Source organism: Mustela putorius, unplaced genomic scaffold (assembly GCF_011764305.1).
Source record: "Mustela putorius furo isolate JIRA1106 unplaced genomic scaffold, ASM1176430v1.1 tig00003942_pilon_pilon_pilon, whole genome shotgun sequence".
NCBI classification, from domain to species: Eukaryota; Metazoa; Chordata; class Mammalia; order Carnivora; family Mustelidae; genus Mustela; species Mustela putorius.
Window position 1 is genome coordinate 1497583 of NW_025422087.1, and position 24824 is coordinate 1522406.

The following is a 24824-nucleotide window of genomic DNA, read 5'->3' on the forward strand; positions in this document are numbered from 1 at the left end:
TCACTTGGCTGCTATGAAACTAGCCAGATGCCCACTGCTGTGCCCTCAACAATAAGTCACGTTCAATTCCAACTCGCCAGATGCCCACTGCCATGCGCTCAACAATGAGTCATGGTCAAACCCCGGATGTTAATGAAATCACAAATCTGGATGACGCTCTTGACACCTTGAACGTGAATGCTAAGATAAAGGGCCTTGGTAATAGGACTGGCCTTTCTGGAACACCACTAAGCCCTCACCAGTCAGGTTCCAGCTGCCAAAACAGGGACCTCATAACCGGCTTGCTGTCACTCCAACCCCAGAGCTTAGCATCATCTGGCAGGGGCGGCATGAGAGTTAAACAGATGACATGGGATAAAACAAGGCAGGATATTTCAGAGGCAGATAATTTCCAGGTTACCTGTGCACGTTTTGCCTTTTGACTTCTCCCTCTTCCCCCCTGCCCCGACTTTGCCACTGCTGCCAGGCTGGTTTCCTAGAAGGGAGCAAGAAAACAATTTTATTTTCTAGGAGCACCCCTGGTAAGTGTTTAGGAAAAGTTCAAAGTTAAAAATTGCCTCAATGAGGTTTTGGAACAACCTCTTTAATGATAATGACCCATATTTTCCTGGGTTGAATTCCTCGAAAGCCCTCTGCCTGTGTGAATACAGCCCTGGACAGGTGGGAGCGGACGGCAGGCAGAGGCTTTAGGAACTCCCGCTCCATAGAGTATCCTATGATGTATGGTGGGTGTATTCCCAGAAACCGCCCCCCCACCGCCTCCCGCAAATGTTGTGATACAGTTATCTCATGGAAGAGAAAAAAAGTACCGGGGAAATCAAGCTACCTGACTAGGAAAGCTGGCGGTTTTCTTTCCTTTGATCTGTTTCTTAGGAAAAAAAAAAAATTCTTAAAAAAAAAAAAAAAATCCCAGAACATCCAGTATAATAAGCCTGATTAACTATAGTATTACACGCTCACTAACTAGCCTCAGGCAAAGTAGCAGCCTTGAGCCTGAGACTTTCTCTCAGAACCTCTCCAATCCCAGCATCTGTTGTGCTTGCTGTCACCTCCAGGGTAACTTCAGCATTTCACCTCCTCAGGTTCTGAACCAGTCCCTCCCACGCGGAGCTCGAGGCAGCTGGTAGAGTGCAAGCCAGGGCACGAGGAGCAACATTTTCAGATGGAACAAGTGTCTGATGGAAAGCTTACACAATTGCAGCCGGTCCTGGACAATCTACCTGATCGTTTCACCCCCAGCCAGGTGGGTGTTCCAGAAGCAGGTGGCGCTTTACAAGAGAACAGCGCGATGGCATGAAATTGCATCTCCTGATTCGATTCCCCCCTAAGCATCGCTTGCTCATCCCACCAGTGACGGTGGACAGACCCGGTGGTGCCTCCCACCCCACTTTCAGCTTAGTCACCCCAAGTGATTTATATAGGCGAGACCACCCTTGTCTCCAGATAAAATAAGGAAGGGAATCTGAAGGGTGTTGCGGTGTCCTCTGCTCGCTGCCACACCCCTTCCTGTTCCTTTTCCCTTCAGTCTAATGAATTGTCTTTCTTTTCCTCCCACTCAAAAATGCTCATGCTTATGTGTGGGGTTTTTTGTTTTGTTTTTGTTGTTGTTGTATTTTTTTTTTTTATAGTTTCCAATAGAAACCATACTCATTTTCCAGTACATTTCTCCAAATTTTTTTTGCACTAAGGCCTGACTTTTTAATAGAGTCAGAAGTGGTTCTCGTGTTAAAAACAGAGGTTTCTGGTTTTCATGGGCATTCAAAGCTAAATTCTACACTAGATATTAATGAGATTCTGAATCATAGTTTTAATTTTGCTTGTTTAACCACTTGTGTTGTTTTGTTACTGCTCTAAGAGTTTTCAAATACGTCCAAAGGAGGGTAACCAGAAACAGTCCGTGTAATGACAGTTCATGTAGGAGACAGAGTAAGTCAAGCAGAGACCATCTGAACCAAACAGCAAATAGCACTGAAGAGCCAGTCAAAAGTGCGGCTCTAGGGGGGTGTGTGGGTGACTCAGTTGGCTAAGCAACCCGCTCTTGATTTCTGCTCAGGTCCTGATCACAGGGTCTTGGGATTGGTCTCAGGCTCTGTGGGGAGTAGGCTTGGGATTCTCTCTCTACCTCCCCCTCTGCCCCTCCCCCTGCTCACAACAAACAAACAAACAAACAAACAGTAAATAAGTTTTTTTTTTAAGTCTGGCTTACAACAAATTATTAAAATTTTTAAAAAACGAAATTAGATAACCTGAACTCTCTGTTGTAGGTATATCGGTCATGGATATGAAAATGTGCTTAAAATGCATAGAAAGGGAGCCTGGGGAATTGCTCAGGAGTAACTGACACTAGTAAGAGATTGGGAGCCAGTGTGGGGGCAGGAACTAAAAGGGAGTCATGGTCCTCTAAAAAATAAAAATAAAAAAAAATACCACATGGTCCAGTAATTGCACTACAGGGTATTTACCCCCAAAAGACAAAAATACTAGTTCAAAAACATGTACACCCCCCTATGCTTATGACAGCATTATTTGCAAGAGCCACAATGTGGGAACAACCTAAATGTCCACTGATAGATGAACGGATAAAGAAGAAGTCATACATTAAGTGGTATATATCAGCCATTTAAAAAATGAAATCTTGCCATTTACAACAACAGTGACGGACCGAGAGGGCATTATGCTAAGTGAAATAAGTCAGACAGAGAACGAGAAATACCATACGATTTTATTTATGTATAGCATCTAAAGAGCAAAACAAGTGAACAAACAAAAAAAGCAGGAAGAGACCCATAAATACAGAGAATAAACTGGTGGTTGTCTCCATGGTGGCGGTGTAGGGGGTGGGAGGGAGGGCAAAATCATTGAAGGGGAGCGGGAGATACAGGCTTCTAGTTACGGTGGGAGTAAGTCACGAGGACGAAAGGTACAACGTAGGAAATGGAGTCAAACGTACTGTCATAGTGTTGTATGGGGACAGATGGGACCTCTGCCTATGGTGAGCATGGTGTAATGTCCATTGAATCCCTATGTTGAACTAACATATCACTCTGTGTCAACTGTACATCAGTAAAAAAGATGAAGAGGAAATGAAAAGGAGGGCACCTGCACACAGAGGCAGGCACAGAGGGAGGACCAGGGAAGACACAGAAAAAGCCTTCTAGAAGCCAGGAACAGCTGAGGTCACTGAAGCCAGGAGAGAAACAAGGAGGAGATTGTCCCCCACAGCCCTCGGAAGGAACCGATCCAGCCATCCCCTTGATCCCAGACTACGGCTACCAAAGTGGGAAGACTTCTGTTGTTTAAGCTGGAAGAAAATAAGGTGGCGGGGAAGTGAGTGAGATGTGACTTGGATTACTGCTATGTCACTGGATCTGTCCTAAGACAACTGCGATACTCATGTAATCCACGTGCGTACACATGCTGACACACATCGGCAAACATGGATACATATGTGTATAAACGAGAACAGTAACCTTAAACTTTATTATACTTCTGCAAAAGTCCCATAGTAGTATAATCACCCCTAGAGGCTGAAAATTCTTATTATGCTGAAGCTTGTGGGCTTCAGAAGGCTTTGTCTTTCCTTATTGCAATGGTTCTCAGCCTTGGATGCTCGCTAGAATCAATGGGGACATTCAAATCTCGATGCCAACGCCATATCCTAGACTAATGAAGTCAGAATCTCTGCGAGGGAAACTGGCTCCAGCTTTTGTTAAAGCTCCCCAGGCGATTTCAATATGTGACCAAAGTTGAGAACAAGTTTTACTCTGGAACCCCTCAAAGGGAGGGTCTATGTCTGCTTTGTCTTTATGTCCTCACAGACCTAAGTTAGTGACTTACATCAATATAATGAGGAGATCCGGAGCCTCCAATATTCTCAGAGGGAGAAAAAAAGTCCTAATAACCAGAGGTTAGTAATGCGTTAGGACTAACACACGCAGATTAATAAGTCCTAACACCGTTTCTCCCTCTGTCCCTCCCTCCCCACTTGTCCTCTCTCTTGCTCTTGCCCTCTCTTGCAAAAACAAACAAACCAATATATAAATAAAAATATGCAGTGGAATATTACTGATTTACATCAGTGTGGATGAAACTGGAGGAAATTGTGCTCAGTGAAATAAGTCAAACTGAGAAAGACAATTATCATACGGTTTCACTTATTTCTGGCACATAAGGTATAGCATGGAGGACATTAGGAGAAGGAAGGGAAAAATGAAAAGGGGGAAATCAGAGGGAAGATGAACTAGGAGAGACTAGGGGATCTGAGAAACAAACCAAGGGTTTTAGAGGGGAGGGGGTGGGGGGATGGGCCGGCCCGGTGATGGGTATTAAGGAGGGCACGGATTGCAAGGAGCACTGGATGTTATACGCAAACAATGAATCATGGAACACTGCATCAGAAACCCATGACGTTACTGTATGGTGACTAACATAACATAATAAAAAAATTATAACAGCAAACAAACAGATAAGTAAAAGCTTAAAATAAAGCAAAAAACCTTAAGTGTCTGCCTTCCGCTCAGGTCATGATCTCAGGGTCCTAAGATCAAGACACGTATCGGGCTCCCTGCTGAACGGGGAGTCTGCTTCTCCCCCTGCCCCTCCCCCGAACTTGTGTGCTCTCTCATTCTCGCTGTCTCTTGCAAAAATAAATAAATAAAATTATGAGTTCCAACAGACAGCATCATGCCCTTTTGATGCCTTCAGGATCTGCGTCTTTTCACACACACGCACGCACACACACACACACACACACACATCTGTACACACACAGTCCTTTGCTGGGTATCTCCTCAGAGCCTGAGAATTTGGTGGTGGCGGGGAGGGGGGTTCTTTGGTCAGGTGATATCCCAATAGAGCAAGGTGAAAGCCGCCAACCAGCTGTGTCTCTCACTGATGTCAAAGAAAAGATTGTAAATGGATTTCTAAGTCACTGTTGAGCAGAAGGTCTCTTTGGAAGGACCCCTCAGCTTCCTCATGACTGTTTCCCAAAACGGATTACATTACTCCTGAAACATTGCCCAATCTTATTTGGGACAGTGAGTTCCTCGGGACATAGCAATAAGTCCTTCTGAAAAGAGAATTTGGAAATTTGAAGTTCTTCAGATATATTTGGGTTTTTTTCTTGAAAATGGTGCCAAAGGTTTCATCTACTCCTGGCACAGCTGGTGTTGATGGTTGTGCTGGCTTCGCCTAAAATTTTGTGCTTTAAATGTTATGATCCTTGGGTGTATCAAACCTGTTATAAAGTTCATCCTGGGGACAGAGGGTCCATATTAATTAAGCAGTTGGGATTACCCACATTTGATATGGTCCTCTGAACAGCTCAGGTGGTTATATTAATTGCTTAGCTGTTGATCTCTTGAAGACAAGATTTCAGCGACAGAATTTCTGGTGTTTGAGTAGATTATGAGACTGACGCGCTGCCTACTGCGCTAAGAAGGCACTTGAGTAGATTATAATTCCATTAGAAATACCCCTGTAATATATTAGTAAGGTACTTTAAAAAATAATCTACATAGCATTCTATCTTGTGTCTTTCTTTAATTGGTATGAGATCAATGCAGCATTATTTTAGTTCAAATATCTTGAGGTGTTTTTTTTTAATCCCATTAAGCGATAGCTTCACAACAGATTTTGTGAAATCCTATTACTCACAGAACCTCTAAAATCAATGTTCCTATGTATTTTAAAAATCAAAAAACTTCTAATTATTTGAAAAAGTGTCTGCATTTTACATCACTTAGGGGCATGTATATTTTATGAGTTTATAATTCCAAATATAGAATAAATAATTCTATTAAATCCCAGTATTTTGGAGAAAAACAACATTAGTCAGCTCTATAAATTATGGCATGATAAGTCGGATTGTTCCCTCTGTAACAGTGTAAAAGTTGCAAACTTTTCATCAAGACAGGAGCAGAGAGAGAGAGAGAAATTCAGATGGGGGAAAATTATGACCTCTTTGGCATGTCTCTTTTCAGGATGACATTTCAGAGCCCATCTCTGCTGGGCTGGTGTCTGCCCACCTGGCCACACAGTCGGGTTTGTTTTTGTCAGCTCTAGCCCCGATCCGCGTCATGCAATGCACACATTTCCTACTTCATTCATCAGTCGCTCTGTCATTCATGGTCAGAGTGGTCTCTCTCACAGTGATGGCTTATGGAAGTTGTGCTACGCCACGCCTTCCTTTCCCTCCTGCTTCTCTCCTTTGAAGTCCAGCCCACTGGCCCCTCCCTCCCTCCACTGCTTGCTTTCTCTGGCTTCAGAAATCCTGGGACAGACTGAACGGGAATTTGCACCAGAGCAAATAGGAGAAGCACCTGTGCCAAGGATAGGTTAGGTTAGCACCACGGTCACCAACATACACCTGGGTTGCCTCCTTAAGTGCTTAGTCTCTAGCGTGCTTCCTTCAATAAAGACACCATTCAACAAACACTGGAAAAGTACATGAAGGAAGAATAAGCCAGCAGCGAATTGTGACTTTGTGTTCATGGGCACATTTAAGAGTGTCTGAACAGCCCCAATTCCCTGTTGGCTCTGAAAGTTCAGGCAGTTCCTCTTGCTGTGGCCTTACTTCTCCAGGGGACTGAAAAGATCCAAGGTAGGGATCAGTCCCTCCCCCTGGGACAGAAATTTCACATATGGTACCTCTGTTCATTCTCAACATGACTCTCCCTTCAGAGAAAAGAACCAAGGCTCAACCAAGGGGTTCAATCCACTCTATTTATGTATTTGACAAAGAGAGATCACAAGTAGGCAGAGAGGCAGGCAGAAAGGGAGAAGGAAGCTGGCTTCCCGCCGAGCAGAGAGCCCGATGTGGGGCTCGATCCCAGGACCCTGAGACCATGACCTGAGCCGAAGACAGAGGCTCAACCCTATGAGCCACCCAGGTGTCCCGATCATGCATTTTTAATGTTTCTTTCTTCTCATTTGTTCCCTGTCAAGGAGTTGACATACTTTCTTTATTCTCTTATTTCATCTTTTAGTTTGAAAAAAAACATATACTCGATTTCTATGATTTTAGGGTTACCTGTAAATTCTTTTTTTAAAAAAAGATTTTATTTATTTATTAGAGAGAGACAGAATTAGAGAGCAAGAGAGAGACTATGAGAGGGGAGAGGTCAGAGGGAGCAGGAGACTCCCTGCCAAGCAGGGAGTCTGATGTGGGACCTGGGACTCCAGGATCATGACTTGAGCCGAAGGCAGTTCCTTAACCAACTGAGACACCCAGGTGCCCCAACTTTAAAACTCTTAAGCCCACGTAGGGACGCCTACCTAGCTCAGTCTCTTAGGCATCTGCCTTCAGCTCAGGCCATGATACTGGGGACCTGGGATTGAGTCCTGCATCAAGCTGCTTGCTCAGCCCAGAGCCCACTTCTTCCTCTGCCTGCTGCTCCCCCTGCTTGTGCGCTCTCACACTCCTGCTGACAAATAAATAAATAAATAAATAAATATATAAAATCTTTAAAAAAACCAAACTCTTAAGCACGTGTAACTTACGTCTGAACTGAGTCTATTACTCCTCTTAGAGCACAAAATGAGAATCTCAGAATCCTTTAATGCTAAGTACCTTCAGTTGTTCTAAAAATGTGCATTATCATGTCATTCCCACTTGTCACTAACATCTCCCAAAATGGCTTTTTCGTGGGTTTTACAGCTAATGGTGATTCAGATTTCCCGACATGTTGGCTAACTACTTACCCACCGGGCTCCTTGTTTCCCACTCACTCCTGCAGGTCTGACTTCCGGTGCTGAAATAATCCTTCAGTTGTCCTTCCAGTAGCTGTGGTGGAGGAACCATTTCTCCATCCTTATGTCAAAAAATGTTTCTCTAGCACCTTCAATCCTGGGCATAATCCACAGGTACGAAATTCTGGTGTACAGTCCATTTCTTCATTGCAACCAGAATGGCGAGATGTGTGAGACTTTGTGGATGGAATAAGGTGGTGTCTGGGCCCAGCTTGCTTCCCAGAGCAGAAAGCCGGGACCTAGCTTCCTGGTTTTCAGCCATCCTCCCTAACTGATGTCTGGGAACTCGGAAGCATTCGGGCCCCAGCTGGTCTTCTGGGGACCCCCGGGATCCTGAGATCATGCTGTCACACCTGGGATATCGCCCCGCTTCACCGCTTGAACACTTTTAAGCCAGGAATGTCCCCCACAGGGGAAGACCCCTAAGTCTTTCAATCATGCACCTGGTTGTCCATAGAAACTTTGCAGTAGGCCCCTTCAGGTACGTGCCTCCCCTCGGCTGTATCCATAGCTGTATCACACTCACAACTGGTTCCCATCCAGGCCCCTCGGGCTCTGAAGCTGCGGCAGGCACCACAGTGGGAGCTAGAGGTAGCTCTTGAGGTGGTTCAGCATCTTCTTCTGAGGTTGGGGCTGTCGGTCCAAGAAGAGAAAGTATCAATCCAATGATTGACTTTTCATGTCCCTCCTAAATCAAGGAAAATTTCCCCACCATTCAATGTTCTCTGAGTCCAGGAAGCAATCCCTAGAGGGTCTCCCCTGATAGCAGGTCATGGGCACAGGGATCTGAGGCTACTCCTTACTCCCGGCCCACCAGATGACAGAGGCCAGCTCTGGGCGGCCTCCGCTGTTCCCTGCACAGGTCTATATCAGCCACCCCCTGTCCTCCTCAGATCAGCATCTCTCTGTTTCTCCTCCCTCTACCCCTCCCCCTGCTTGTGCTCTTTTCCCTCTAATAAAGAAATAAAATCCTAAAATAATACATAAAAGATTGAGCATCAAAGTGAACCTTGAGGCCTTCAAGACCTGGCTGGAAACACCCTCCTGTGTGTATTTCCTTGTCATCTTTCTTCTTGTGCTGATGGCATCAGAGGTGCATGTCATCCCAAGGAGGGAGAAGGCCGATGGTGGAGAGACTCTGGGCTCCTGAAGAACACAGAAAGGATTTCAATCTCCAATCTGAAGATCCACTCAGCACTGTCATGGGGGTGACCTCTGTGGTGACAGGCTACCAAAACCTGGGGAGTTCCATGGTCATTCAGCGTAATGTAATATAGCTCCGTACAGCATGTTGAAATGACCAAGTTCACTTGAATAGTGATCAGCCTAAAACCTTTAAAGAGGACCAAAGAGGGACCTGGCTTCCTCAGGCATTAGGATCCTCGATCACAGGGCTATGAGTTTGAGGCCCACAACAGGCACAGTTAACTTAAAAAATAAAACAAAAGGCTTACACAGGACTAAAATCAGTGAGGCTCAAACAACGGAGCTGGTCTGTGCTGGGACGGATCGTGTCTCCCGCTCATTCAGCCACTGGGCACTGCACACTCAGATGGTGCCAGGGCTTATCAGCCTAGCGTGTTCTCCTCGTGAGAGCTCAGGGTCTAGAGCAGAAGATGGACAAACAAGAAACCAAAATGTGAACGGGAAAAGCGATTGCTCCACAGCAAAAGAGCAAGGGACACAACTAAGGCCCGAACTCCACCCGGGGAGGGGTATGACGAGGCTGTGCTGAGATGACACGGAGAATTCCTGTGGGAGGAAAAAGAAGGAGACAGCCCTGCACAAATGCGAGTGCATTCCACCTGGCGGAGGGCACCATGGTGCAGAGGACTGGAGGTTAGAAAGGGGTCCAGGGTGGCCAGAGAAGCTGAGGAAGGACCAGAGTGGGAGCGGAGGAGGGCCAGGGCCCGGGAAGTTGGTCAGTATCAGTGCCCTTCTCCCAGGGCTGTGTGACGGCACTTCCCCACACTCAGTGGCTGAACCAACAAATGCTGCCTCGTGGTCTCAGGGGATCAGGAATCCAGCAGTGCTCTGCTGGGGGCTCCTGCCAGAGTCTCTCCTTAAACTGGGCTGATGACAACACCAAGGGAGGACCTGTTTCACCGAGAACCTGAGCGCACTCAGGGGCATGGGCCAGATACAGCCCATCTCAAAGACCTGACTTCTGTCTGCTGTGGGCCCACAGGGCTGGGCCACGGGCATATGTCTGGGTCATGGTTCAACCTAGGAGCTTGTGCTCCAGTATGAAGATTGGAGAGAGAACATGGATCCGAGTCAACATGGGGTTGGGCAATGAGTTTTTGAACGAAATCTCAGAAGGGCCTTTGGGTCACGTGGCCACGTTCTGTGACATGAAAGTGAATCACCAAGTCCGGACCACACTCTGGGGAGGGGTCACACAAACATGTCTACAGAGGAGTTGGGGAACCAATGGAGCCCCCGAAGGGAGACTGTGAAGATCCATGAAGGGTCCGGGCCTTGCCCAGACTCAGACTGGTAGGGATGCTTAGCAGGCTTGAACCCAGGTCTTTGAGTGTCCTCAAAGTTGGGGTCCTGGATGCAACCTAGCCATTCACTGGGGGCTCTGGAAAAGTTTTTCTGGAAGGAAGTGGCTGTTGGCCTGGAAATGTTATCGGGCTGAGGGTGATCATTGGTCTCCTAGATAGGAGACATGCCCAGGTTTTTGTCTGAGGAGGATCCCGGGTCATGGCGACCCACTGGATGGACCACCATCTGCATCACACCCTTTGGAAAGAGAGAGAATGGCCTGCATCCCGGGACAGGCGGTCTCTAGGGCTAAGGGTACATTCTGACCATCAAGGGCCAAGACTCCAGTCCCTTCTTTAGGGTTGCATTGAAAATGCAAAGCCGAAGACCTTGGGAAGCTATTACCCAGCCCTCTGTAAGTGGGGCTGTCCTCTTCTGGGACTCCAGAATGTGAGCACCGATGAACATATGTGTGCACACGGGAGCTTGTGTGCAGGTGCACACAGAAACACACAAACCCCAGGATGGACTGTGGGGTGGGATCTGATTAGTAGCAGATTCCAAGAAGTTGACAGGAGGGTGGGAAAATGGGTGGGAGGTATTTCCTACATGTGACAGCACTCCTCTAACATCCTAGCTATTATCCAACCTATGTCTGTGGACATCTAATAGAAAGACATGCTGGAATCATCCATATGTGGCAAGAAGACCATCCCTGTCTGCCACAATGGCTTATCTAGGGTCTGAACCAGGTAAGAATAGAGACTTGTGTCTGAAACCAGTGTGTGTTTGCAAGCTGGGGCGCTGGCTGCTCCCAGACCTTCCATGGGGGCCTGTGGAGAGGGGTGTGTTGGGGTCACTGTGTCCTTGCACGCAGAAGGGGAGGGAAGAGAGATGGCAGACAGGAGCACTGTTCGTGTAGGGGTCCAACCAGGAGTGGGCCCCAATAGGGCATATCAGGAAGTGATGTCACTGCCTGGATCACAAAGGCCTTCAGAACTTGGAACCCCTGCAACCAGGCAGCCAGTCTAGTCCAGTAGCAGGGTTACTGGACTCAGGACCTAGACACAGAAAGATGTTTTCCTGTTGTGTACCTAGTTTCTGGGGCTCTGGGTACCAGAACCGCCAGGAAAATGACTTGATCCCATGCTGCAGACATTGGCTAAAAAACCACCCCCCCCAATGCCGCAGGTCCTTTCGAGGGAGAAGCCATAAGGTACTTACTTCTGATGAGATTAGGCGATGCCCACACCTCTGAACCATTCTAGGGTAGCCCCATCCCTTCCTCTGGAGTTTGAGGGGAGGAGGGATATGTGGGGGTTCCTGCCCATGGGCTGGAGGAGGGTGAGTACAGTGGATACCCTGGTGATCCCTTCTTGTTCACACCAATGTCAGGGTGGGCAGGGCGCACAGGGGATTCCTGAGGTGACTCTGAGCTGTGCCAGAGCACATCCAAGGCCCTGAAGCTGGGCAACGTTTCTCTCCTTGGGGGGGAGGGCTCTGCCACCTGGGCTGTGGTGTGTCTGGAATGGAGCGCCCTGGGTCTGAAGACCAGCAAACGCCTCCAGACAGGGCTCTAAGGCCTCCTGCCTTGGCTGCCGGGCACTGTCTTTATAGAAAGCTCCAGAGGACATGGTGCAGGAGGTGACCGAGGAGATTGCCTGCTCTCCTTCCTCCAAGAACAAGAAGCCGCACAGGGCCAACAGAGTCTGGCGCTGGCTCAGGGTGAGTGCAGGTGCTGGGGAGACCCGACCCCTGGGGCACCCATGCAGCACCAAGGGCCCCACTTCCTAGAAGCCAACCAGGCCTCCTAGAGTCCTGTACTCCCGTGAATCTGCATCCCATCTCTTCCCCAAACTGGCCCACATGGTCCTGCCCACGCCTTGGACAGAAGCACAGCCATTGTCCTAATACTTATAGGAGTATCATTAAAGAGACTAGACCAGGTCTCATCCCGTTGATTTAGACTCCTTTTGCCCTGGCCTAGGCATTTTCCTAACTCGTGCTCCCAGGTGCCCCCACTGGCCCAACAGTCCTTCCTCAGCTTCTGCAAGTCTTCCAAAACATTATTTGTAAGAGTGAATTGGGAGACTTTGATCCAAAGGGACATGGGGCCCATGGTACTCTGTCTCTTGCTCTGCGCTTTGGTATTGATGGAACACATTGTTGGGACCCCCCACACAAAGGAAAAGGAACAGGGGCCTCACTGCACTGCACTGCATGGCAGTCCAGAAGGCCAGTCATTGATCACAGCCATGGAGACCTTTACTGGGGCAGGACTGGATGTAATCCCCTTCCCTGGCCAAGGCACAGTGCTTCATCCAGCAGCCTCTGTGCCTTCTTATCCTAAGCCCTCTCGCCTTAAACATCTCTGTGTTCTCGTCTCAAGAATGGGATATGTTGGGTGCCGGGGTGGCTCAGGGGTTTCAGCCTCTGCCTGCAGCTCAGGTCATGGGTCGTGGGTATCACAGTCCTGGGATCCAGGCCCATGTCGGGGGTTGGGGTCCTCTGCTCAGTGGGGAGCCTGCTTCCCCCTTTATGTCTGGCTGCCTCTCTGCCTACTTGTGACCTCTCTCTCTGTCAAATAAATAAATAACAAGTCTTTCAAAAAAAATAAAAAGAATGGGCCATGTCATCAGAAATCACAGGATCCATGCCACTCATGCAGGGACGTGCTATCCATACTCCGCTCACAAAGGGACCTCAGATACTAGCAAGTTCAGACATCATTTTTTTTCAATTCTTTGTATGGATACCAAGAACATTTTCTCATTGCCTTAAAGGCTTCTTAACTGATTGGCTGATGGATGGATTTGAGAGAGAGACAGGGGGAGAGTGGGGAGAAGCAGACAGAGAGACTGAATCCTCAAGCAGACACTGCCCCTATGGACACAGCCCTACGAGGAGCGCAGCCTCAGAAACAGAGACCATGACCTGAAGCAAAACCAAGAGCCTTAGGCTGAACCCAATGAGACACTGAGTCACCCGATTCTTTTTCGGACTCTGGGCTCTCTTGTCCCACCTCTTGCAGAAGTCCCTGAGATCTGGGGGCTCATTCTACCCTCCAAGCCCCAACCCTCCTGGTGGCCACAAGCACTGACTCATGTCTCCTCTGATTCACCTCAGGGGAAAAATCGTTTCAACCAGGAAGAGGAGGAAGACCTCGGTGCTGATGGCCAAGCAGGCCAACAAGCTGCAGGCTGCAATAGATCACCTGGTGCCTGCCGTCATCAGACAAGATCTACACTGTGTCCACACCTTTCTGGACACATACCGTCACTTGGCCACCACCCAGGAGGTGCTGGACCTCCTCTTTGCAAGGTGAGCACCCTCCCCTGCCCCTAACTGCTCTGTGAGATTTGGCCAGTTCCTGTTGTGAGACTCTGGCAGGTCCCTAAGCTTCCCCAAGCTTTCCTTGCTCCTAACTGGGGCAGAGGTATTATAGGGACTCAGTGGGGTCTTGTAGGGAAAGGACACCTGGGAGCCTGCGCCAGTGGAAAATTCTGCTGGAGGGCCTGTGGGCATGCTCTTTGCTCATTCCTGTGCCCCTCATGATGAAGCCACTGCCTCATCCCTGACTCTCACTATGATTTTGAGCTGGGCTCCTTTGCCACTGAAAGGGAGATCTGAGACTCCTTCTGGGGCCTGTGTCTGGCTGAATCCAGAGCAAGCATCCCTGGGGGTGAGCAGGGGCCAGGCCCACTCAGACGTCGGTGATGGGCTGGTTGGGGCCCTTCCATTCAGCAAGCATTCAGGAAGCCCCGGTAGGTGGAGGCGATTATCTAGGAGCTGAATGGGATCCCTGCACAGAACAGGGAGCACCCCAGAGCTGCAGGCTAGTCGAGGATCAGGCGGTGAGAGCCAACATCCACAGACATCTCATGCGATGCCCCCTGGCCTCCTCTAGATTCGGATGTGTTTATTCCAGCTATGATGAGGTTGGCGGACCCCAGGAGCAGCGCAACATGTGAGTAAGCTTTGGCTGCTTTAGGAGGGCCTTCCCTCTCCACCAGGGTAGTGAGGGTCCTGTGAGTTCGAGGGGCTGCTGGACCTTCAGACTCACCTCGTAATTCTTGCTTTAGAGTAAATGTCTGAGAGCTTCTACTGGAAACTGGGAAGGTGCCCTGGGCGGCTGGGGTAGGTGTGTGAGCACTGTGGGAGAGCAGAGGGGGATGGAGGACAGCTTCAACCCCTGAGAGGGTCATGCTCCATCCCTGCCCCCCTCCCAGCCCTCTCTCTGCCCCAATTCTGGGACGCAGAATGCAGGATTGAGAAACCATCGCATAGCATTCTGTTGGCACCTGCATGCTGGGTGCTCAGAGGGGGCTCAGGGAGAGTGGTGACCCAGTAGAGCCCAGGGAGCAGCAGGCATCCCACACCCTGTGGGAGGGGAATGTCAGTGGAAACAGACCCACTCTCATGGCACCTAGTGAATGGGCAGAGGAGGTAATGGTGGAGGTATGGGGAGGGTCCAGGGAAGGCCTGGCTAGGGACAGAGTCCATTTGTTCCCTCCTCAGTTGGATCTTCACGGAGCAGAGGCGAGTGCAGTGAGGGTAATGAAGAGGTCAGACACCACCCCTCCCCAGGCACAAGCCGTTGAATTCAAGTGGCTCGTGGGCAAGGAGACAGACTGAGGAGTGTGACCAGCTCCCCTAAGAAGTCCAGAAATGCCCACGCCATTGACCAAGGACTCCCACTCCTAGCGGCTTTTGGCCAGCCTGCGGTGTGGGAGTAGGCCTTTCTCGGGCAGGACTGCCTGGTCGCACGTGGACAAGGAGTCCGACTGGTCTTAGACAGGAGCTGACAGCCCAGGGGCCCAGGTTCCCACATAGGTTCCCTGGGATTTTGGTTTGGATGCGTACCCTGTCCTCTGACTTCTCTGCCTCCATGTCTGTCCCCAGGGCCGTCTATGCCATCCTTAACACCTGGGTGGAAAAGTATCCAGGGGATTTTGTGCAGCCTCCGGAGTTTCCCAGCTTGCATACGCTGCTGGCCTACCTGCAGGTCAATGTGCCGGGCTCGGACCTGCAGCGCTGTGCCCAGCTTCTGCTTCCAGAAAGGCAATGCGCTCCTGAAAAGACCACGGAGCCAGAGGCTGGGGGGTGAGGAGGACTGGGGGTGACTGGTGTGGGCCTGAGGCGGAGGCAGGGTGGGCCACCCTGAGGAAGCCTCTGTAGATTGTAATTGGGCTGAAGAGAGTGAATCGTCTCAGATCCCTGTCCCCATGGGCTTCCGTCGGGGACACCTTCCGGGGGCTGGGGTCTTGAACGCAGGCCACGCTGAGTGGTGGGGAAAGGGAAAGGCAAAAGAGAAGTCAATCAAGCTGATGATGCTTTCTCTTCTCGGAGCTACAGCACCGGCCCCAGAGCGAGATCAGGATGTGTCTCGGGAAGTTGTTCCAGCAGCCACTCTGGCACCCGCGGCACCTCTGGGGCCTGAGCTGGCCCCCGCCATCCCTGCTATGGGTGCTCACTATGGGTTAGGAAAACCAGTGACCCCCCCTGACCCATTGGGGCCAGGGCAGATGGTCGTCAGGGCCCTCGTTCACTTCTCTGCCACGGAAGAGCCACCAGGCCTTTTGAATTTCCTGGATGACCAGCAGGGTCCTGCCACCGAGCTGCCGCCCCCTGCCTCCGTGGAGCAAGCAGGCTAGGCCCCCGAGCTGCCGCCCCCTGCCTCCGTGGAGCAAGCAGGCTAGGCCCCCGAGCTGCCGCCCCCTGCCTCCATGGAGCAAGCAGGCTGGGCCCCCGAGCAGCAGCTTGTGCTTGCTGCAGCTCCAGAGCATGACTGGAGCATGACATCATTTCCTTCCTTATCGTATTTGTTTTCTGTGTTCACCTCTATAATTACTTCATAGATGTTATTTATTAAATAAAGTAGAATTTGAGTTTATATAACATTTTACTCGCATCCTTTGCAGTGGGATATGGAGGTCTCATTAGGTCCATCCCGAGTGTTGCACAACCATGTCATTCTACGACGTTTCCTCACAGAGACACCCGCGCTCCTCATCGCTCACTGCTCTGTCCCTCCCCCAGTCCCTGCAACCACTGCTCTTCTCTCTGTCTCGGCCACTTCACCTCAACTTGGATTTTCCTCTGCCTGGAAAACTACAATATGGCCTTCTGTGTGTGTCTGCAGAACATAAGAGTGATTCCCCTCTTTTCAAACTTTTTTAGAGACGATATAGGTATTTTCGTTTTTTTGTGAATCTTCTGCCAAAACAAACAATGAAACAGCACAACACAAAAACAAATGACTCTTTTGTCTGGTACACCGCCAGCTAACTGCATAGAAAGACCCTCCCTTTTGAGAAAGAGCAGAGTTGCTACCCTGTGTGGTGTGCAACATGCTGGAAAGAGCCGCCGGTACCCACAGAGCAGTGGCCCTCCCAATACCTGGTTGTGTATACTGGTCTGCACACAACACACAACCTCAAGAAGTCCACAGAATTGTGAGCTTGGACTGATAGATACCCTTTCGATACAGGTAGACTCCCCAAATAGATTTCATATATCCCGTGTACTGTTCATCTGAAATATCATTGTTCTTTGTGATTCACCTAAAAATGCTCCGCCCTGGGGACAGACATGGAGGCAGAGAAGTCAGAGGACAGGGTACGCATCCAAACCAAAATCCCAAGGAACCCAAGTGGGAACCTGGGTCCTGGGCTGCCAGCTCCTGTCCGAGCCCAGTGAGACTCCTTGTCCACCTGCTACCTGGCAGTCCTGCCCAAGACAGGCCTGCTCCCACACGGCAGGCTGGCCAAAAGCCACTAGGAGTGGGAGTCCTTGATCAATGGGGTGAGCATTTCTGGACCTCTTAGGGGAGCTGGACACCCAGAACACCAGGTAAGAAGAACAAAAGGAGCGCCAGCATGGCCTGGCCACCGGCAGTGGTGTGCACACGCTCGGCTCCTGCGCCGCTGAGGAGACCACTTCTCCCCCACTGGGTGGGTACCGGGCCTTTCTGACATGCTGGGTTTCAAGTGACACGTCAGTGTATCAGGCTGAGTACTCAAGAGGATAAATGAGTTCCCTCTGCTGGCTGAGCCCTCACCATTAGGTAGAACGGCCATGGTTTCATAGCAACCATTCCAATCTATGCCTACAGGGCCTTGAGATACGAATTCTGTTACTGTTTCAGGCCTTTTTGGTCTTTTTCACTACCACAAGGACAAGTCAGTAAGTTAGATGATAGACAAATGAATTCCATTATCCTGGATTTTTTCTGCTATTCTTTACATGAAAGGACTTTTTTATAATATATATATATATATATATATCTCACATAGCACTATACAAATGCTAGTTATTACAAATTACATCCAAATGAAGCTAGATGTCTCAGAAACTGGCATTCTTATTGTTTTATTTTTATTTAAAAAAAATCAGTCATTTTCCTACTTGGCTCAGAATCAGAAGTTTTTCATCATAGTTCAGTTTTAGGATTCCTCTAAAGTAATCTAGAAACAAAGACAGTAATACACATTCTTCCAACTTCAATACCGAAGTATATACAACACTCATCAGGAGCTGAAACACTTTCATGAGCAGACAATGACCAACTACAGAATGTCCTGGTGGGTTACAGTCCCGAAGGTGGTGAGAAGACCTACTCTCGCACAACCCGTGGTTTGGCTGAAGGAGTCTCTCATGTTCAATGAAAACTGAGTTCTGACATCCTGCCTTTTTAGAGAGAGTTAACAAGATTAAGAAAGGGGTTTTAGAAAAGTTTTTCAAAAGGCCCCACACTTTGACCTGTTTTTTTCTGGTGAAAAATGCACACGAAGTCTAAGCATGTACACGTGTGGTAAATGACAGCTTTTCTAAAGCAAGAGCATGAACATCCAAATCTCATGGCTGGCCCACTTGAGAACCTTCTTAATAGTCATGGACAGAATGGCTTTATTCATTTTTATAAACAGATACACCAAGTCTTTTTAGCTGAGTTCTTACATATTAAATTTACCTCTAATAAGGTAAAGGGTTTATTTTTTAAGAATGTTTTAATTTTTTAAAAATTACAAAAAATCTTTTTTACAAACTCATGGCCCGGAGTACAAGACCTGAGCTGAGATCCAGAGTTGGATGCTTAACCGACTGAGCCACCTAGAGGCCCCTTAAATTTATCTTTTAAAATATAATAACCTAAGGAAAAAATTACCCTTTTCTTCTATAACTTGATATGCCATTGGCACTTTCATCTCTGACCAGGACCTTCCCCCTCACACCCTGGACAAATGAATTTACTGTGTTCCATACTGAGAAATGTTGTCACTATGATTATTCCATGAAACTGCTGAAACGCTGTCAGTACCTTGGAAGCCCAAGCCACATGACCCACGACGGGGACCAGCTGGAGTCGTACTCATTCTCACTGAAGGTGCCTGGCTGCTCTTCAGTAGCCTGGGCTGCCTCCTCGACAGTCTGGACCTCAAGTGCTTTCAGGACAATAGCAGGGGACGCGGCGCTGACTTTTAGCATAGCCATGGCCTCACTGTGACTTCAATTGTTCAAATCAATGCCATTGATATTCAGCAATATATCACCTGTCCAAAGGAATAAACAAGAAAATGAGATGAGCTACCAAGTCATTATCTTCCCTATACATCCTGTTATTTGTAATTTTTTCACATCTCTGTCATTCTTACGATATCGAGGGAAAAATCCAATTCATGGAAAACATTCCAAAACAACTCAAAACTTTAAGATAATTTCATCATATATAGGAGAAAATGTGGCTTGAGGCACTGTGATGTGACTGGAAGTCCAAATCATTAGACCTCATTTTGCTAATGTGCAGGACCTGGGCATGTTCATTTCTCTTCTTTGGGCTTCAGTGATTTCTATAGTTCTTTCCTGCTCAAAAAGTATTTGATCTTTTGCTCTTAGAAATGAATTTTTAACATATCCTGTTTTAAAGTTACACAGTTTTATAGATATAGTCCTACAGAGTTTGCTCAGCATGAATGTATCAGAATACTTAAAGAGAAGAGATCCTTGGGTCTACACAAAGAAATGAAACTTGTGATTTGAGCATCTTTTGCTTAAGGAAGAAAAAAAAGTGTTTGTTGCCCTGCCAAGTAATATAATAAAAAAAAAAGGGCAACGAGGATTATATAAAAGGTTAGGAAGGAAAAGATGAGTGTTCTATTTTTTGGAGGGTTTTTTCCAACATAAAATAATGCAATGATCTAAATAAACATTAGAAAATAACGGAAAGGGCGCCTGGGTGGCTCAGTGGGTTAAAGCCTCTGCCTGCAGCTCAGGTCATGATCCCAGGTCCTAGGATCGAGCCCGCATCGGGCTCTGCTCAGCCGGAAGCCTGCTTCCCGCCCCCCCCACCCCCCGCCTTCCTCTCTGCCTACTTGTATTCTCTGTCTGTCAGATAAATTAATAAATTCTTAAAAAAAAAAAGAACAGAAACATCATCAAACTGCAGCAATTTTCCTTCCCATTAGGCATTGTTCTAACCTTAGAGAAAGGTTTTACACATATATATGGAAGGGACACTTTAGAAGATTTTTAAAAAATCATATTTAATAGAAAATTTGGGGAATATTTGTTACTTTTTTCAAACATGAGTTGCATGCAGGGAGAAGATGGGAGAGTTTCACTGTTCCCAGCCCTCCCTATCTTACCTCTTTTGATGCGGCCATCACGTGCCAGACAGCCATGAGCTGGCACACTGGTTACAAAGATGGGCAGTTCACCACTCTTGCTTCCTCTGACCCCTGCCACTGTCATTCCCAGGGACTCAGGTGGTTCCTTCTTTACAGTAATGTGTTTTTCTTGGCATGTAACACACTGGGTAAGATCCTAACACAGGAGAAGAAAATTCATTGCAAAATAAATAATACATAGCTGAAGTAAAGTAAGGAAACTGAAGGAAAAAATACCATGGCAATGATAAAGTCACTGTTAAAATCAGTTACTGTAGAAATAATACACAGTTCCTCATGGTACAAACATGACACCGAACACTGGGGATCACAATGTCAGACTTTGGACGGCTGTATTTTCATATGACTATGTATGGAACAGAAAAAACTCAGGACTGTTGACATATGGAAGTCAAAATAGGGCCAATTCTACAAAGGTCAATAATGCACTTGAGTTTTAAGATTCTGAAGACAAGCTAATTAATTTTATTTCTCTCTCTCTCCTCTATTCTTTGAGAGAAATGGTGACAGAACAGTACAAAAGTAAAGTGCAGATTTTGTTAACTGCCAGAAAAAAGCTATAGATCTATCTTCTGTTTCTTACTCATGAGAATGCTCAGTCATGAAATGGGTGCAAACTGATCTTCACAACCTTCACGGAAATCTATAAGGATATGAAATAACTGAATTTTTGAAAAAGTAAGGAAGAGAACAATTTTCCAACAAACTGTGTTCTCAGGAAAAAGCAATTTTTACCGATATTGATTGTTTCTATTTATGGGGACACTCCTAGAAGAAAAGGAAAATTTAAAACATCACCTTTTTTAAAATTAGAATGCTATAAAAAACAAGGTGTACCTATGCAATATTAATATTAAAATAGCAATAGTAACTAACATTGAAGATTTACTATGTGTAAAGCAAATGGCTTCACATGTATTATTTCATTACATGGTTTCATTACATTTCATTACAATGGTCCGGAGTGTAAATCCTATGGTTGGCCCCATTTTATAAACAAGGGAATAGCCTTATTAGAAAGGTCATGTAGGGGCGCCTGGGTGGCTCAGTGGGTTAAGCCGCTGCCTTCGGCTCAGGTCATGATCTCAGAGTCCTGGGATTGAGCCCTGCATCGGGCTCTCTGCTCAGCGGGGGCCTGCTTCCTTCCTCTCTCTCTGCCTGCCTCTCTTCTTACTTGTGATCTCTGTTTGTCAAATAAATAAATAAAAAGTCTTAAAAAAAAAAAAAAAAGGAAAGTTCATGTAATTTGCTCCAAATTATATATATAGCTACGCATGATCACACTGGGATGTGAGGTGATTCAAGTTTAAAAAAAAATACACATACACACACATAGTGTATATACATAAACATGTATTCATATGTAGTTGTGTATGTTCATACAGCATGATGCTATATGCATCCACACTACAAGGGTGCTATCCCATTAGGTGTAATAATGGAAGCTCCTATCTCAAAAGGTTCCTTAACACATATACTGTAACAGCATAGTGTAGATAACAAGATAACTATTACCACGACTAACAATATCAACAGCAGAACTAGATGAATTCTTTTGCTAGAACTGTAACATTTCCTTTAGTGACACTGCTTCAGAGCGGACAGGTACGACGTGTCAGTCAAGCCCTGCACCGGCAGGGGTGTCTGCTCTTCTCTGCTCCTGAAACCAACACTCTGAAATTTTCTTGAGGGGGCACTACTTAAATAGCCTAGAGTTCCTAGAATTTTGACCTCATAGAAAACCTGTAAACGTCCACAGGTGGTATCATAGCATATGACATCTATGTTCACATCCTTCAAAACTGGGTAAGACCCACGTTATTATGAAGACAATCCAGGTAAACTCAGCTGGGAGCACATTGACTTCAACGCTTGTGTCTGTCAGGTATCGAGTCAATTAGAGGTGGTTGTTTTATTCCTCCATATGGCTGAGATGTATGCATTTTAGCCAAACTTCAGGGATTACTCTTGGTATACTTCATGGAAACTTCTAAGGGCTTAACACTGTATGAATGTTTCCAAGCAGGGGCTACGCAGGGGCTTAGTAATAGAGTAATGTGTGCTTTAATTTTTAACAATGATTATCCTCTGAACAGGTTGTTTTGATGAATTTGTATTTGTTCTCCCTAGGAGACCTTTATTTTTTTAAAGTAGGATTTGACATCACAAATGCTGTATGTTAATGGTAAATTGCTAAATTAATGCTTAAAATTACATTTCATGTGGCTGTTCTAACAATCAGGTTTACAGAGCACCTAGAGTAAGAATTCAGCATTGCTATTTAAAACACACACCACTTAAAATTAAGGAAGAGGAACTAGTAAAAAGAAAAATATTTGTGCCCAAAACAAACAAAAGGACATAAATCGTCCTCTATATGAACGCTGAAATGGTTAAGTAGTTCCTAAGACAGTCTTAAATTTGTAGCATTGTCTTTGAGCACCCATATTTCCACTTTCTGTAGAATTCATGGATTCAGTTACCAACTTTTGCCTTAATTATGATTCTTTAGGAATATGTATATATATGTAACTTGTAAAGCAAGGACCAGCGATATGAACAACTCCTATTCAAATTCCTTTTCGAAACAATAACTGCTTTTCGTAGTCATCATTGTGAAAGCAAAATTATAGGTTCCCTTCACACATTTCATTTTCTGTCAAAAAAAATAAGATGAAGTTTGTGCTTATAATTTTTTAAAAGTTTTAACTTAACAAAGACCACTGACAAGTCTATACTTCAGCTCAGAAAACAAGATAAACCTGATGGGCCAAAAATACTTGTGCCTTTAAATGATGCTTTCTTGGGGCGCCTGGGTAGCTCAGTGTGTTGAGCCACTGCCTTCGGCTCGGGTCATGATCTTGGGCTCCTGGGATCGAGTCCCGCATGGGGCTCTCTGCTCAGCGGGGAGCCTGCTTCTCTCTCTCTCTCTCTCTCTCTCTGCCTGCCTCTCTGCCTACTTGTGATCTCTGTGATCTCTGTGTGAAAAATAAATAAATAAAATCTAAAAAATAAAAATAAATAAATCAAAAATAAATAATAATGCTTTCTTGGGCTCCTGTGACATTACAGAGTTCTCTTCTCTCTCAAATTGTACTTACATTAAGAAGCCACTTTAAGCTAAACATGTGTTTCTCAAGTCATTCTCCTTAAGTAAAATTAAATTGCTTTGCTAAATTAAAACTTATTTACTGGTCTACTTAAAAAGTATAGGAAGTAAAAACAAACAAACAAACAAAAAATCTATAGGAAGTTTCCGATGTGTGATTTTCACACAGTTGGTAAATAGCATCATTGTAAAAATTCTGGCCTACTAGAAGTTGAGTTCAAATGAAAGATCAAATGAAGTAAATAACACTGAGAACACAGTAAAGTGCCACTGTTTTTTGATTTCTACTGATTTCTGCATCCAAAGTGAGACAGAATCAGAATTTTTGGCACAGATAAATGACCTAGGAATATATTATCAAAGCACTGAAAGATGAAAGATGCAGCAAAAAGCTCAACATACGGGAATTTAAAATGACCTAGGGTAGTATTCCTATGAACTGTAACATAAAAAGAAATGCTTTCTGTGTTTTGCATGTACGTATCAGAAAGTATGATTTCTGCTTCATATTCACATAGAGAATTCTGTTGTTGTAGGCAACCTGCCCAACCGCTAAGTATGGACTTGTTGGCCATTGCCTTTTTTTCAGTTACATAACCTCCTGTTACAACTGAATGAGCAAACCAAGATAAATCCCACTTTCAAGCAGGACCAAACAAAGAAGTCTTTCTAGAAGATCAAACACTTCTCATCAATCTGGCAGAGGGACCTTCTTACTCAGAAACCACCCCTACTGGCTGAGGAACAGACTGTACAGGGACTCTCAAGGTAGCCAAACAACACATTCCCACACCCCCAAACACCTTGTGTTCACCTTTTCCAACAGAGTAACAGCCCTCATTTAAATCTTACCAGTTTGTCACAAGGATTCCCTGAGGGCAGATGAATGAAAACATGCAAACTCGAGGCCTCACCTTGTGTGAGCTGGGTCTGTTGTGGTACAGCGGCTGTGCATGGTGCTGGCTGCTACCCTGAGCTCCTGTGTCCTGGACAGGGTTACCAGGCTGGGATTTCCCCGGCCTAGCAATTGTTAAATCCACCCTGTCGCCACTAGCCTGGAGAAAACACACATATATAATCACCAGTCATGAATGATGCTTCTCACTTAAAAAAATTATAGGGAGGGTCATTTTCAATGCACTTATCATCGCTGTATCAGAGCCTCACCTGAGTGGGGACTGAAGGACCCTGCTGGGGGGGGGTGGGGTAGACGAGGGAGTTCATTTCAGGAGCTAATACTTTAAAACTTCTGCAGGTAAAAGAGCCACACGCAGACCTCTTGGGTAAACCTTCCCTAATCCTGGAAATACCAAGGATATAACCAAAGCAAAGCCTGGGTTCTGATGATCTCCCCATGATTTCTTGAAGGGTAACTGTCTTTTTATACTTCCCTCCCCTGCAAAACTGGCCTTGGCACTGAGAGAAAGAGAGCAAAGAAGATAAAAGGACGAACGGATTCTAAACTGGATTACAATCCTTTGTGATTTCTGAAATAAATTCCAAGATGGCTACTTTGAGAGTGATAATCAATGAAACTACATGTAGCTCTGTTTCCACACACTACAGCTTCAAATCGAAAATAGGGATCAGCTTAAACAGTCCTGAAAAGAATGATAACAAAGGTCCTGTAAAGCAGGATTAGTATTTATATACATTACAAATTGTGTGCCTATATATGCCATATGTGCACTCACACATAAATGTAATTTTATTTTATCTTATATTTTTAAAAGATTTTATTTATTTATTTGACAGACAGAGATCACAAGTAGGGAGAGAGGCAGGCAGAG

General features: G+C 46.2%; 2 protein-coding genes across 3 annotated transcripts in view; one reads left to right on the forward strand and one right to left on the reverse strand.

Annotated features, from left to right (window-relative positions):
• LOC123389044 (ligand of Numb protein X 2-like) overlaps positions 1-24824 on the reverse strand; it is a 59467-nt gene that overhangs the window by 4893 nt on the left and 29750 nt on the right. The window contains 4 exon segments of the mRNA XM_045069671.1: positions 401-475; positions 18560-18791; positions 19884-20061; positions 23949-24089. Coding sequence (XP_044925606.1) covers positions 401-475; positions 18560-18791; positions 19884-20061; positions 23949-24089 — 626 coding nt within the window.
• On the forward strand, positions 11407-16149 carry LOC123389047 (ral guanine nucleotide dissociation stimulator-like). Of its 2 annotated transcripts, XM_045069707.1 has the most exons (6): positions 11407-11455; positions 11857-11964; positions 13366-13560; positions 14147-14206; positions 15142-15341; positions 15595-16149. In XM_045069707.1, exons 3-6 carry the CDS (start codon positions 13412-13414, stop codon positions 15891-15893), a joined length of 708 nt encoding a protein of 235 aa, XP_044925642.1. In that variant the 5' UTR covers positions 11407-11455; positions 11857-11964; positions 13366-13411; the 3' UTR covers positions 15894-16149. The 2 variants fall into 2 exon arrangements, with proteins under 2 accessions (XP_044925642.1, XP_044925643.1); XM_045069708.1 differs by lacking the exon at positions 14147-14206.

Bases quoted from the DNA above. Each gene is read 5' to 3' on its own strand.
- LOC123389047 (XM_045069707.1), top strand. From the start codon at position 13,412: ATGGCCAAGCAGGCCAACAAGCTGCAGGCTGCAATAGATCACCTGGTG. The intron at 13,561-14,146 runs GTGAGCACCCTC...GGCCTCCTCTAG, and splicing joins CTGGACCTCCTCTTTGCAAG to ATTCGGATGTGTTTATTCCA. The intron at 15,342-15,594 runs GGTGAGGAGGAC...TCGGAGCTACAG, and splicing joins CACGGAGCCAGAGGCTGGGG to CACCGGCCCCAGAGCGAGAT.